Source organism: Sciurus carolinensis, chromosome X (assembly GCF_902686445.1).
Source record: "Sciurus carolinensis chromosome X, mSciCar1.2, whole genome shotgun sequence".
Taxonomy (NCBI): domain Eukaryota; kingdom Metazoa; phylum Chordata; class Mammalia; order Rodentia; family Sciuridae; genus Sciurus; species Sciurus carolinensis.
In genome coordinates, this window is record NC_062232.1 from 76,726,925 (window position 1) to 76,740,009 (window position 13,085).

The 13,085-nt window shown below is 34.6% G+C and overlaps 1 protein-coding gene across 1 annotated transcript in view; it reads right to left on the reverse strand.

Annotated features, from left to right (window-relative positions):
• Positions 1-9,209: 9,209 nt before the first annotated feature.
• The window catches only part of LOC124971549 (uncharacterized), a 74,943-nt gene continuing 71,067 nt past the window's right edge, over positions 9,210-13,085 (reverse strand). The window contains exon 4 of the mRNA XM_047535265.1: positions 9,210-10,088. Coding sequence (XP_047391221.1) covers positions 9,637-10,088 — 452 coding nt within the window. The 3' untranslated portion in view covers positions 9,210-9,636. The remainder of the gene's footprint in view (positions 10,089-13,085) is intronic.

Genomic DNA, 13,085 nt, shown 5'->3' on the forward strand with positions numbered 1-13,085 from the left:
AGGTTCCTGCTCAAGAACCAGACATCCCACTCTCTAGTTCAAGAACAGGCTGGTCTGCCAATTTTTTTTTCCTTCAAACTAAACTCTCACTTAACAAGACTAATTCAGATGTGAGTAACAAAGGTAGATTATTTTAAATCTGACCAAAGATATCACCTATGTCATTATCCCTTTCCTGCACCATGGAAGTGGGAACCATGTAATTTTCTGGGTCACAAAGTACATGGCATAGAACCTTTCCAAGTGTCTTGTGGAAAGCCAAGAGCTATCACTTTTCTAATAACCTCTAAGATCCTGGGGATGAAAAAGATAATTAAATATCTAAATAATTGTGAAAAATAAATTGCATGAGGGCTTAGTACGAGGGTTTTCTTTTTTTTTTCAGCAGAAATTTCTGTAACCTACAGACTTGTGAAAGCAGAGAACAAATCAATCACAAAAGCACACCTTTTTGGAAGGATAGTTCAACTGTGCAAAGCAGGAGATCTGGTGGCAGTAATCAAACTGATTCCCTCTAAATTAAGGGCAACTTCCTGGTAACTTGTGTTTCTGTATCCTGAACTTTCTCATGCTGAGGGCAGACAACAAGGAAATTAAGACTGACAAGTTCTCTGGCTAGCTAAATCTACATATGTATATCACCTGTCTTTTGTTTCTATAAATTATAACCACTTCTGTGGGACCTGTGGAGAAGCAATCTAACAGCTTCTCCCCAGTTTGATCAAACTGCATAAAGTTCATTTTTTTTCTTTTTCCATCCTTTGCCTATGTCTTTACTGGCAAGTAAATGAATCTGGCAGCCCAGAATCCATGTAGGGGCTCTGGCCTAGGCTACTGGTAACAGGATGAGAAATCTAACCTTGCCTATGAAAAAATAACAAACAATATCCCTTAATTATCTCTCTCCAGCTATCACTCCGTCTTTTCCAATTAGATGGCCAAAGTCTCCCTCATTACTCAATTTAATTTACTTTTATTTTTGTCCTTATCATTCCATTGAAGTTACTGGTGATTTTGTGTCACTAATTCTATTACACATTTTTCAGTCTTCATTTTACTCAACTTTTCAGTAGTATTTGATCATTCTGATCACACTCATTATTCTGGTCAATGAATACTTGGATAGGACCCCAAAATTACAGGCAACAAAAGCAAAAAAGGATAAAAGGAATTGCATCAAACCAAAAAGCTCTGCACAAAAGAAGAAACAAGAGAGTGAAGAGTCAGTCTACATAAGATTGGGAAAAATATATTCTAATCATATATCCGATAAGGGAATAATATCCAAAATATATAAGGAACTTAAACATTTCAATAGCAAGTAAACAAATAATCCCATTAAAAATTGGGCAAAGGACCTAAAAAGACACTTGGTTAAAGAAGACACACAAATGGCCAGAAGGAATATGAAAAAAATGTTCAACATCTCCAATCATCAGGGAAATGCAACTCAAAACCACAGGGAGCTATCACCTCACCCTAAAGAATGGCTATTATCAAAAAGACAAAAGTTAATAAGCATTGGTAAAGATGTGCATTAAAAGAAATGCCTATACACACTTGGTGAGAAAGTAAATTAGTGCACCTATTATGGAAAACAGTATGAAAGTTCCTAAAAAATAAAACTAAAACTACCATATAATCCAGCAATTCACTTCTGTGTATTTATCCAAAGGAATCCAAGTCATGTTGTGAAAGGAATATTTGCACTCCCATTTTCATTGCAACACTGTTCACAATAGCCAAGGTATGGGAACAACCTAAGTATCCATGGACATGTAAACAGATAAAAGAAAATGTGGTATATATGCACAATGTAATACTATTCAGGCTTTTTTATTTATTTATTTATTTATTTATTTATTTATTTATTTATTTATTTATTTTGGTAACACAGTTTGAGCCCAGAGACACTTGACCACCGAACCGCATCCTCAGTCCTGTTTTTCGTTTTGCTTAGGGCCTTGCTAAATTGTTGAGGCCAGCTTTGAACTTGTGATCCTACTGCCTGGGCCTCCGAGTTACTTGGGATTATGGGTGTGTGCCACTGCACACACCCTATTCAGGCTTTTAAAAGACTAAAATCCTGGTATTTGAAACAACACAAGTAAACCTGGAGGATATTATGTTATTTGAAATTAACCAGGCAAATAAAGACAAATACCACATTATTTCACTTATATGAGAAACCTGAAAAAGTCAAACTCATAGAAACAAAGTGGAATGGTGGTTACCAGATGATAGGCGGTGAGACAAGAAAAAGGGACACGTTGATCAAAATGTACAACTTTCAGTTAGACAAGAGCAATGAGTTTTAGTGATCTATTGCACAGTATGGCAATCGTAGTTAATAATACACTGCATATTTCAAAACAGCTAAAAGAATAGATTTTAAACATTTTCATCACAAAAAATGATAAGTAGAAGTGTTGGATTTGTTAATTAGCTTGTTTGAATCTTTCTACAATGTATACATGTATCAAAATGTCATTATATCCCTTAAATATGTATGATTATTACTTGACAAGAGGAAATCTGATAGTGGTTTTAAAATTCTGTTAGAATAAAGGCAAAAATTAACAGGTTTGTAGGGTCGCACATGATTTAGAACTCCACCTGTTCTTCCAGGATCACTTCAAATCAATTTTTCTTGCATCTTTGTTCCAGTTGCACTTTCAGTTATTTAAATGTACCTTTGCTCTCTCTCAAATTGAGGCCTTTGAGTATATTACTAGCTCATCCCACAATTCTTCAAAAATATACACCAGTTCCTCAATAATCATTTATAAACATGTTTTCAACTTTCTTACCTCAAATAAAACTTTGTTACATAAATTTTCTGAGATGACCTTTCACATTTACCCTCATCCACCCCCACAATATTTAAGTCAAGTTACTTCACTACAGGTTTTCATGATACCATATGACATATGTCTTCAAAACATTTTTCTGTATTTTTAATTACATATTCATTAAGTGTGATTATTTAATTTTTGTTTACCCCTCCAGGTTATAAATTCATTAGGGGAACAAATGTACTTCTTTTGTTTACTGAAGTCTAACACCTTAGCACAGTGCTTAATAGTGGGAGTTAAAAAATATGAGTGAAGAGAATGAATTAAATAACAAGTTGATGTGCTTGGGGAAAGGAATTTATCTCATATAAATAGGTAGCCTGATATCAATTAAAAAAACCCTCCTATGTAAGCCTCCAAATCTTCTGATCTGTTAATTAGGTTTTAAAACTTCTCAGGGTTATAATTATCTAACATAAAATAAATTGTCCAGCTAATAAATCATAAAGAAATTTTATATGCCTGGAATAGTAAGTATAGTGAGCACTGGATTGATAATTACAATTCTGTCTCCGCCATTAACTATCTGAATGATTATTAGTAGGTCATTTTATTTCTCTAAGAATCACTTTACTCTTCTGTTCATTTAAAGAGTTGAAATAGATAATCTTTGTGAATTATTTCAACTTGAATATTTCAATATTTTAGGATGCTATAAATTATTAATCAGTCTTAAAATTATCTTTCAAATTAGGCATTATATTAAATATTTGGAGATGATATCTAAGTCACTAAAATATACCCCTAAAATTTCATACTGGATTAATTTTTGCTTCTATTAAATGGTAACAGTGGAATTCTGCTTCTACCTATGATGCAGTATCTCTCCTACCCAAAATACAAGGAAAAGTCACATAAAATATGAAATAATAATTTTCTCTAAACCATCAATAAACTGAGGTTATAAAACAATAACTAAATAACTAGTCTGAAATATTTTTTTTTTCTTTTTTTTAGGGCCTCACTGAATTGCTGAGGCTGGCCTTGAACTTGTGATCCTCCTACCTAAGCCTTCGAAGCCACTGTGATTACAGGTATGTACCATAGCACCTGGCAACTGGTCTGAAATCTTAAGACAGATACCTTTAATTATAAAGGGGTCAAGAATACTGAGTTGCCCATAACAGAGCATATGGCAAAGACATAATGACAGCCATGTAAATTGTGAAGAATTGTGCTAAAAGTTTTCATAAATTGCTGATGGCCAAGTGGACTTAATATGAGAATTGTAACCCATGGTAAGCCGCAGACATAAGGGGAGTTTGTACCCATTCAAAGAATACTCTCTCTAGGCTTAACACTTTGTATTTAAAAGAAAAAAAATAGGAACAAATGAAGAAACACAGGAATATTTACACAGTGGTATAGGAGGTCTGGAAGAGAGAAGTATCGCAACTGCATGAAATTCATGAATCGTCACTCAGACTGTACTTTCATAAAGAACAAAAACCTCAAGCTGTTTGAGAAAGGCTAGCAAACTCCGTCATCTCCAGTGCATAGATGAAGATACATGTGACTGAAGACAGGAAAACAATAACAACAGTAACAAAATGTCCAATCCAGGGAGTAGTAGTAGGAAATTATTCTAGTCCTAGATCATTAGAAGTGTCCTAATAATAGGGAGGAGGCAGGAAACTCTTATGCAAAGAATACCCCTCACCCCAAGATAGAGTTTAGAGTTTGAAGGTCAATGGAATAAGTGCAGGGCTACTGAGAAAACCCTATTCCTGAGATAACAAGGACATGGGGTCTGCCTATCACAAAGGATGAACAAGGATAACAACGAACCCCCATGCACTTTACTACTAAGCTACCACAAAGGATAATAGTCCACTGCTGTGAGCTCAGGTTTGTAAGCCTGCCACACAGAAAACCCAGTGCCTGAGAGCTGGTATAAAGGGAAAAGAAAGTAAGCTTTATTGAGGAAGAAAGCAACCTGGAATGAGGCAGACATTTTACTATTTCAAGTACAACCTTTCAAGTCACTGGGGAAATAGAGGATATTTACATAAGGACCAGATTAGGGGCTACAAGCAGAATTTGCCATTCCCGAGGAGCTTAAATGAGATAATCTGGTGTTTTGATGTTGACAAGAGGTGATAATGTGCTAATCATCACTTATTCTTATCTTGAGGGCAAGACACTCTTGGGAATGAGAGAGGAAATAGGAATAAAAAAGATGGAGTCACTGATAACAATAGTCTATTATACTATCATTGAAGGAGAGGCAAGTACATGAAGAGAAGACCCTTCTGAAACAAAGGCACATAGGGTTGACAAAAAGCTAAGAGTGGAGCCCAAGGTCCAGCCATAATTTCAAGGAAATATTAAAAATATTTTAAACTGGAGACATACTTATGGTAACCATAACCACAATAAAGCACAAATCCTGCTCAGTTTCTAAAGATTGATTCAGTCCCTCTACCATACACACTAAAAACCTAATAGACTATTATTATTATAAGACACATGCTTATTTCCTAGAATAAGTATCATTTACTTCAGTGTATACTACAAAATATGTCTAGCATGCAATCAAAATTGCAAGACTTATGAATAACAGGAAAAATATTAACAACATTGGCATAGTACAAAGTAATCAAGAAAACAAAATAGATGATGCAGATAGTGAAAATATCAAACAAGAAACTCAGTATAACTTAGATTAGTGTCTTAGTTTCTTTGTGCTACTATAATAAAGTAATTGAGACTAGGTTATTCATAAATAGCAAGTTTTATTGCTCACGGGTCTGGGAAAGCTGGGAAATTCAAGATCGAGGAGCTGGTATATTCAATGTGGGTGAAGGGTCAGTAGTTCTTTTCTTCCAAAATGGTATCTTGTTGCTGCTTCTTCCAGATGGGAAAAATAGTGTCTTTCCATGGGAGAAGGGACAGAAAGGAAAAAGTACCCGAGCTAGTTTCTTCCAGCCATTATATAAAGCACTAATCCATTCATGAGGGCAGAGACCTCATAATTTAGTTACTTCTCCAAGAGGCCCCACCTCTTAATATAGCATCATATAAGAATTAAGTCTCAGGCTGGGGTTGTGGCTCAGTGGTAGAGAGCTTGCCTAGTGTGTGTGAGGCACTAGGTTCAATTCTTAGCACCACATATAAATAAATATCATTAAGGTTCATCTACAATGAAAAAAATTTTAAATTGTTTCAACATAAATTTTTGCATGGGACACACATTCAAATCATATTTAATATGTCCAAGATTCTAGTGGAAGAGGTAGACAACATGTAGGAACAATTGGGAAATTTTCTAGAGAGATGGAAACTTTAAGAAATAAAACAAGATGACAATATTAGAAATAAAAGGTACAAAAATAGAGACAAAGAATGCCTTTTATGGGATTCTCAGTATATGCAAATAACCAGAGTATAATTAGTTAATTTGAAGACTGGGCAATACAAAAAAAAACAAACTCAAATATAAAAAGTAAATATAGAGGCAGGGGAAGAGAGAGAGAGAGAGAGAGACAGAGAGAGAGAGAGAGAGAGAGAATGAACAGCAGAGGAGAGCAATCAAGAACTGTGGAATAATATCAAATGATCTGATAGACATACAATTGGAATTTGAGAGGTGAAGTTAAGAGCACATGGGTTGGTTGAAAGTAGACTTGATAATTAAAGATGAATATTATAAACATCAAGACATTATCTTAATAATTAAAAAGTGGTACAAATAGAGATTACAATTGGAGTTAAATAGAATAATAAAAACACTCAAATGATCCAATAGCAGGCAGTAAAAGAGGAGATAGAGAAATTAGAAAAAATGGAGTAAAGAGAAAACCAACCATCATGATCTTGTAGCTTTAATGTCAATCATAGTACTAATGACATTTATATAAATGGTCTAAATCAAGGATTAAAATATTATGTCCCTTCAATACAAATCTGCCTTGAAACCTAAGTGTTTGTCTGTGCGTGTGTGTTGCTGGGAATCTAACCCAGGGCCATTATGCATGCGAGGCAAGCACTCTGTCAGCTGAGCTATATCCCCAGTCCTAAAAACTTAGTTTTGTAAATAAGTTTACTTGAACATAGCAGTGATCACAGGTTTATCTATTTCTGTGGCTGCCTTGATTAGGGCAGATTTATAAACTCCTGAGTGGTGAATATGTGCCCCAAACACACAAAGAAATATTTGAGGCATTTAAGGAAATCTGTAACTAATCATTACCTGTTTAACTAATCATTACCTATTTATCCACCTAAATAGTGATGACTCACTAAGAAAATACAGAAATTGCAGAAGTAGTCCAGAAAGATTAGTAAACAGAAAAAAAATCAATAATAGCAACATTGGCAAAACAATAAAAAGACAATAGTAACAAAACACAGTCCAGAGCAAGGGCAATCTGATTTCCAGATTGACATATTACTATTTATATTTTTTAAAATGTCCATTTTCCCCCAAATTAGAATACATGTAAAAAAGGCAGGAAAATATGGCCCATAACACAGGTAATAAAAGCATACAACAGAAATATCTTATGTTAGGGCCCAGATGTCAGATTTAACAAACAAATTCTTTGAGTCAACTATTAAAAGTACATTCAAATAATTAAAGGAAAACATTTCTAAAGAATTAAAGGAGTATATAATGCTTTCTCTTCCAATAGAGAATATCAATATTAATAACATAGAAATAAAAGTAGAAATTTGACAACTGAAATGAATAATAATTGAAATGAAAAATTTACTAGATAAATTCAACAACTTCAGATTTAATGTGGCAGAAGAAATAATCAGTGAACATAAAATAGGTCCCTTGGAATCATCCAGTCTCAGGTAAATAAAGTATAATGAATTAAAAACTGAAAAGAGACTCAGAAAATTGTAGGACAACACTAATGTACCCACATTATATCTATTTATTTTTATTTATTCTTTTTAGTTATATACAACACCAGAATATACTCTGACGTTATCATAGAAGAATGTAACACAACCATGTCCCATTTAGTTCCCAGCAGTTTCCCCCTTTCTGCCCCCCTCTCCACTCCATTGATCCCTCTTCAATCCATTTACAGGTTACTTCTTTTATTTTTTAATTAGTGTCTTGTAAATACACCCAATGCCAGGACCCACCATGTCACATCCATGCATGCACATATAAAATTTTGGCCAGCTTCAATTCACTGTAATTCCCTTTTCCCATGCCTTCTTCTTTCCAGATACTATGTAATGCTATTTATAGGACATAGGAAAGTCAAATTAATAGATATAGAAAATTGATTATTGTTTGCCTGGAGCCAGCAAACAGAATGGGAATTAATTGCAAATGGGTATATTGGGTCTTATTGGGAGATGAAAATATTTTAAAGTTGACTTGAAATAATGGTCACATTTCTTGGTAAAATTACTTAAAATAGTTGAACTATATAATTTAAATGAGTGAATTGTATGATCTGCAAAATGTACAACAATAAATTCATTAAAAAAATCAATGAATATAAACTACCATGTAAAAAGATATGGTAACCATGTGGTCAGTACAACCAGTTTAGGAAAAACATTTGACAACAGTCAAATATCCATTCACAATATAATCTCACCAAACAAAATAGAAGGAAACTTTTTTTTTTTGGGGGGGGGTGCCTGGAATTGAACTCAGGGGCACTCAACCACTGAACCACATCTCCAGCCCTCCTTTGTATTCTGGTATTTTATTTAGAGACAGGGTGTCACTGAGTTGCTATGTTCCTCGCTTTTGCTGAGGCTTTGAACTCTTGATCCTCCTGCCTCAGCCTCCTGCCACTGCACCAGGTTAGAAGGGAACTTCTTTAGAGTCATAAAGAATATCTAGAAAACCTGCAACTAACATCACAGTAAATGGTCAAAGACAAAATGATTTCCCAGTAAGATTGGAAGGAATCAAGTCCTATTCAACAACATACCAGAAGTCTATCTAGTTTAATAAGTCTAAATGCACACATACATTAGTAGGTAAGCAAGTAAGTGAATACATAAATAAATAAGTGCCATACAGTTGAGAATAGAAGAAATAAGTCTTATTTCATAGAGATCTGGATTGTCTACTTAAAAATTCTTAAAAATCTACAACATAGTTATTAGATCTAATAAGCATCTTCAACCAAGTAGCAAAATAAGTTCAATATATAAAAATCAATCATATTTCTATGTACCAGAAATGAAAAATCAGATCAGAAGAAGAAATTCACAGAATGTACCATTTGACTAGTACCTGAAACAACAAAAAAAGTATATTTAGGTATAAATTTAGCAAAATATGTATGTTTCTATGGTGAAATTTGTAAAATATATATAAAATTAAAATAGTAAAAATTTTACTGAAGTAGAGAGAAAAATCCATGTTTATGAAAAAAGTCAATCTTATTAAGATATTTGTTCTCCCTAAAATAATCTATATATTCTATGCAATCCTGACAATCCAAGCAGTGCAGTTTTTTTTTTAAATCAAATTTGATTTAAAAATCATATGGAAAGATAATAGTATTAGAAAGATCCAAACAATTTAAAAATACAAAGAACACAATTTGAGGACTTCTATTATCTTGTTTAAAACGATATAAAGCTATTAATCAAGACAAAGTGGAATTGACAAAAGAATACACATATTCATGAATTGGAACAGAATAGAAAGTCTGGAAATAAACTCACACATACATGTATTGACCAAAGTAAAAAGGCAATTCAATTTTAGAAAGGTCAATATTTACAACAAGAAGTGATGGAACTATTAGATATCCACATGCAACCAATGCACACGTATGTAGAGACATGCTTACAGCTGTTTGAGGAAGAGCCGACGTGCGTGCAGGAGGTCGCGTCCACCTGTTGGCTCGATGCCTCCTCTCCCTCCCTTAGGCCGCATGGTCCCCTGCTGCGCTAGCGCGTGAGGAGTCGGACCGCGGAGCACCGGTGAGCATTGGCACAAAGTGAAACTCCTGGAAGTTGCGGGAGTGCGAGGAGCTGTCATGGGCTGCGCGCCCTCAGGCCTGACGGCCAGACTCCTGTGCGCAGTGGCCCTGGAGCCCATGGCCCTGAGCAAAGGGCTGTAGCTGCTGGCAAGCCGGGAGGCCAGGGGCGAGAGCAGCGTGCTGCTGGAGGCGCATGGCCGGGCCGACTGCCTACTCTTCGAGGCCGGCCGGTGGCCACGCTGGTCGGAGCTGGTGTTGGCACCAAGGCGTCTACTTGGGGAGAGAGGCAAGTAAGGAAGCAAGCAAGGAAGCACCCCTGAGAAAAATAAAGAAGTTGTTCATTCCCAGTCCGTCTCCGATTCTTTCCAGCGGTCTCCTTGCTGCAGGCGGCAACACACATGCACACATAGCTAAGTAAAGTTTGAGTCATGCTTTCTACTACACAAAAAAATGTTAACTAAAAAAAAAAAAGAATCCTAGCTATAAAATGTCTAGGAAAAGAAAAAAAAGAAAAACAGGAAAAATACTTAAGCCCATGCTTTAGGCAAAATATTCTTAGCTATAACAATAAAAGCATAACTCACTAAAGAAATGATACATTGCTCTTGATGAACACTAGAGTTTCTACTTTTCAAAAGATACTTAGGCAAAAGAAAAGACAAATGACAGAGAATATTTGAAAGTCACATATTAGGCAAAGAATGTGTCACCAAAACATACAAAGTACCCCTCAACATTGAGTAATAAGAAAAGAAAGTCAACCCAAAGTATGCAAACATTTGGGCAGGCACTTCACCAAAGAAGACTATGAACAGCTATTTACCACATGAATGATGTGAAGTACCATTAGTCATTAGTATAATGCAAATTAAGTTATAGTGAAATAGTATTACAAATTCATTCAAATAGCCACAATAAAATAAACAACAAAAAAAGCTGAGTACAGAATTGTAAGAACATGGAACAAACAACATTTTCTTACTTTCCAGGTGAGAATGCAAAAATATAGAGATTCAACAATGCCACTCCTAGGTATTTGCTAAAGTGAAATGAAAATGAAAAAGAAAATAATTAATTTTACACACAACAGGGATAACTCTCAAATGCTTTACTAAGGGGAATAATTTGGACTCAAAAGACTACATAGTATATGATATCATTCCTATAACATTTTGGTAAAAGATAAAGCTGTAATGATTGAGAGTAGATATGATTGTCAGAGGTGGAGTGTATGTGTGGCAAGAAGGGCTGACTAGAAAGGGATAAGATAGAATTGGCCATGTTGATACAAGTATTTCATATCTTGACTTTGGTTGTCATACAATTAGATGCATTTTTCAATTTTGTAGAACTATACACTAAAAGCTTGAATTTTGTTTTATATAATTCATGTTCTAAAAAATAATAGGTAATGGAATAATACAGAAAATGAACAAAAACCAAAATTACTCTCTCATTCAATCAGTGCAGTCATGTCTGAAGCACTATGAAGGCACTTTTGGAAGGAAAAAATATTTTCTTTATTCAGAATGTAAAAACATTTTAACCTTCTACCTTTATTCTGTCTTCTTAACTTGGAAATAAAATTTTAAGAACAGTTTCAGTTTGTTTAAATGGAAAGTGCTTTCTTCTCAAATATAAAGCAAATACTGCAAATGCCTGTATAATGAAAAAGACAGTTATTATGAGAATCATGTTGGCAAGTCTTAGGTAACTTGCTAAAAGTGTTTGTGGAAGCTCAGAATAAATGATTTGATATATAAAACAAGACAAGCTGAACTTGCAGTCCTTTTCCTCTGAATTTTGAGAGGATTTATTATTTTTTGGATAAACACACCTTTGCCCTATGGGTTCACATCTGATTGGTGCCTATGAGCTACAGATTGCACATTTCATTCTCCAGGCAAACTATGACTTGTTTTAAGAACAAGTCAACATGAACTCGTCCTTATTTAATCTCATTTCTGTCATGCCAAATTTATCACTTTTCCTCTCTTTCAGTATAATTAAAAGGAGATTCCCCTTGGTGCAGTTCAAAAGAATACAGTAATATTATATAAAGCACATAATATAATTTTGAAAATATGAAAACCCAAATCCTGTGACCAAGGTTAAAAGTCATAAACATCTTTGGAAACTTTCAGGAAATAAAATACCTCTATAGTAGAGAATTTTAAAATGAGTTCCTGGAAAGAAATTCATTTCAATGATTATTTTCTGAATGCTTACTCTCTTCAAGGCACTCCACTAGGATTTTCTTAAATTGTTTGTTCTTACTTATACATGGCAATACAATCCATTTTGATAAAAATTATATGAGCACGGAATATCTTATTCTGTTTGGGACCCCATTCTTGTAGGTGGGCATGATTGTGGGATTCACTTAGGTATTTTCATATGTGTACATAGGAATATTATGTTAGATTTATTCTACCATCTTCACTAATCCTGTCCCCCATCCCTTCCCTTCATTCCACTTTATCTAATCTAATGAACTTCTTTCTCTCCCCACCACCAACTTATTGTGTGTTAGCATCCACATATCAAAGGGAATATTTGACTTTTGTTTTGGGGGATTGGCTTATTTCACTTAGCATATTAGTTTCCAGATCCATCAATTTACTGGCAAATGCCATCATTTCATTCTTCTTTATGGTTGAGTAATATTCCATTGTGTATATATACCACATTTTCTTTATCCATTTATGTGTTGAAGGGCACCTAGGTTGGTTTCATAGCTCATCTATTGTGAACTGAGCTGCCAAACATTGATGTGGTTGCGTCACTGTAGTATGCTGATTTTAAGTCCTTTGGGTGTAAACTGAGGAGTGGGATAACTGGGTCAAATGGTGGTTCCATTCCAAGTTTTCTGAGGAATCTCCATACTGCTTTCCAGAGTGGTTGCACCAACCTGCAGTCCCACCAGAAATGTGTGAGTGTATCTTTTTCCCCACATCCTCGCCAACATTTGTTATTACTTGTATTCTTGATAATTGCCATTCTGACTGGAATGAGTTGAAATGAGAGTGCCATTTTAACTTGCATTTCTCTAACCACTAGAGATGTTGGACATTTTTCATATATTTGTTAAAACTGATTATATTTCTTCTTCTGTGAAGTGCCTGTAGAGTTCATTTCTCCGTTTATTGATTGGATTTTTTTTTTTTTTTGGTGTTAAGTTTTTTTGAGTTCTTTGTATATCCTATCTGAGATGCAGGTAGTAAAGATTTTCTTCCATTCTGTAGGTTCTCTCTTCACATTTTTTATCATTTCTTTTGCTTTGAAGAAACTTTTTAGTTTGATGTCATTCCAA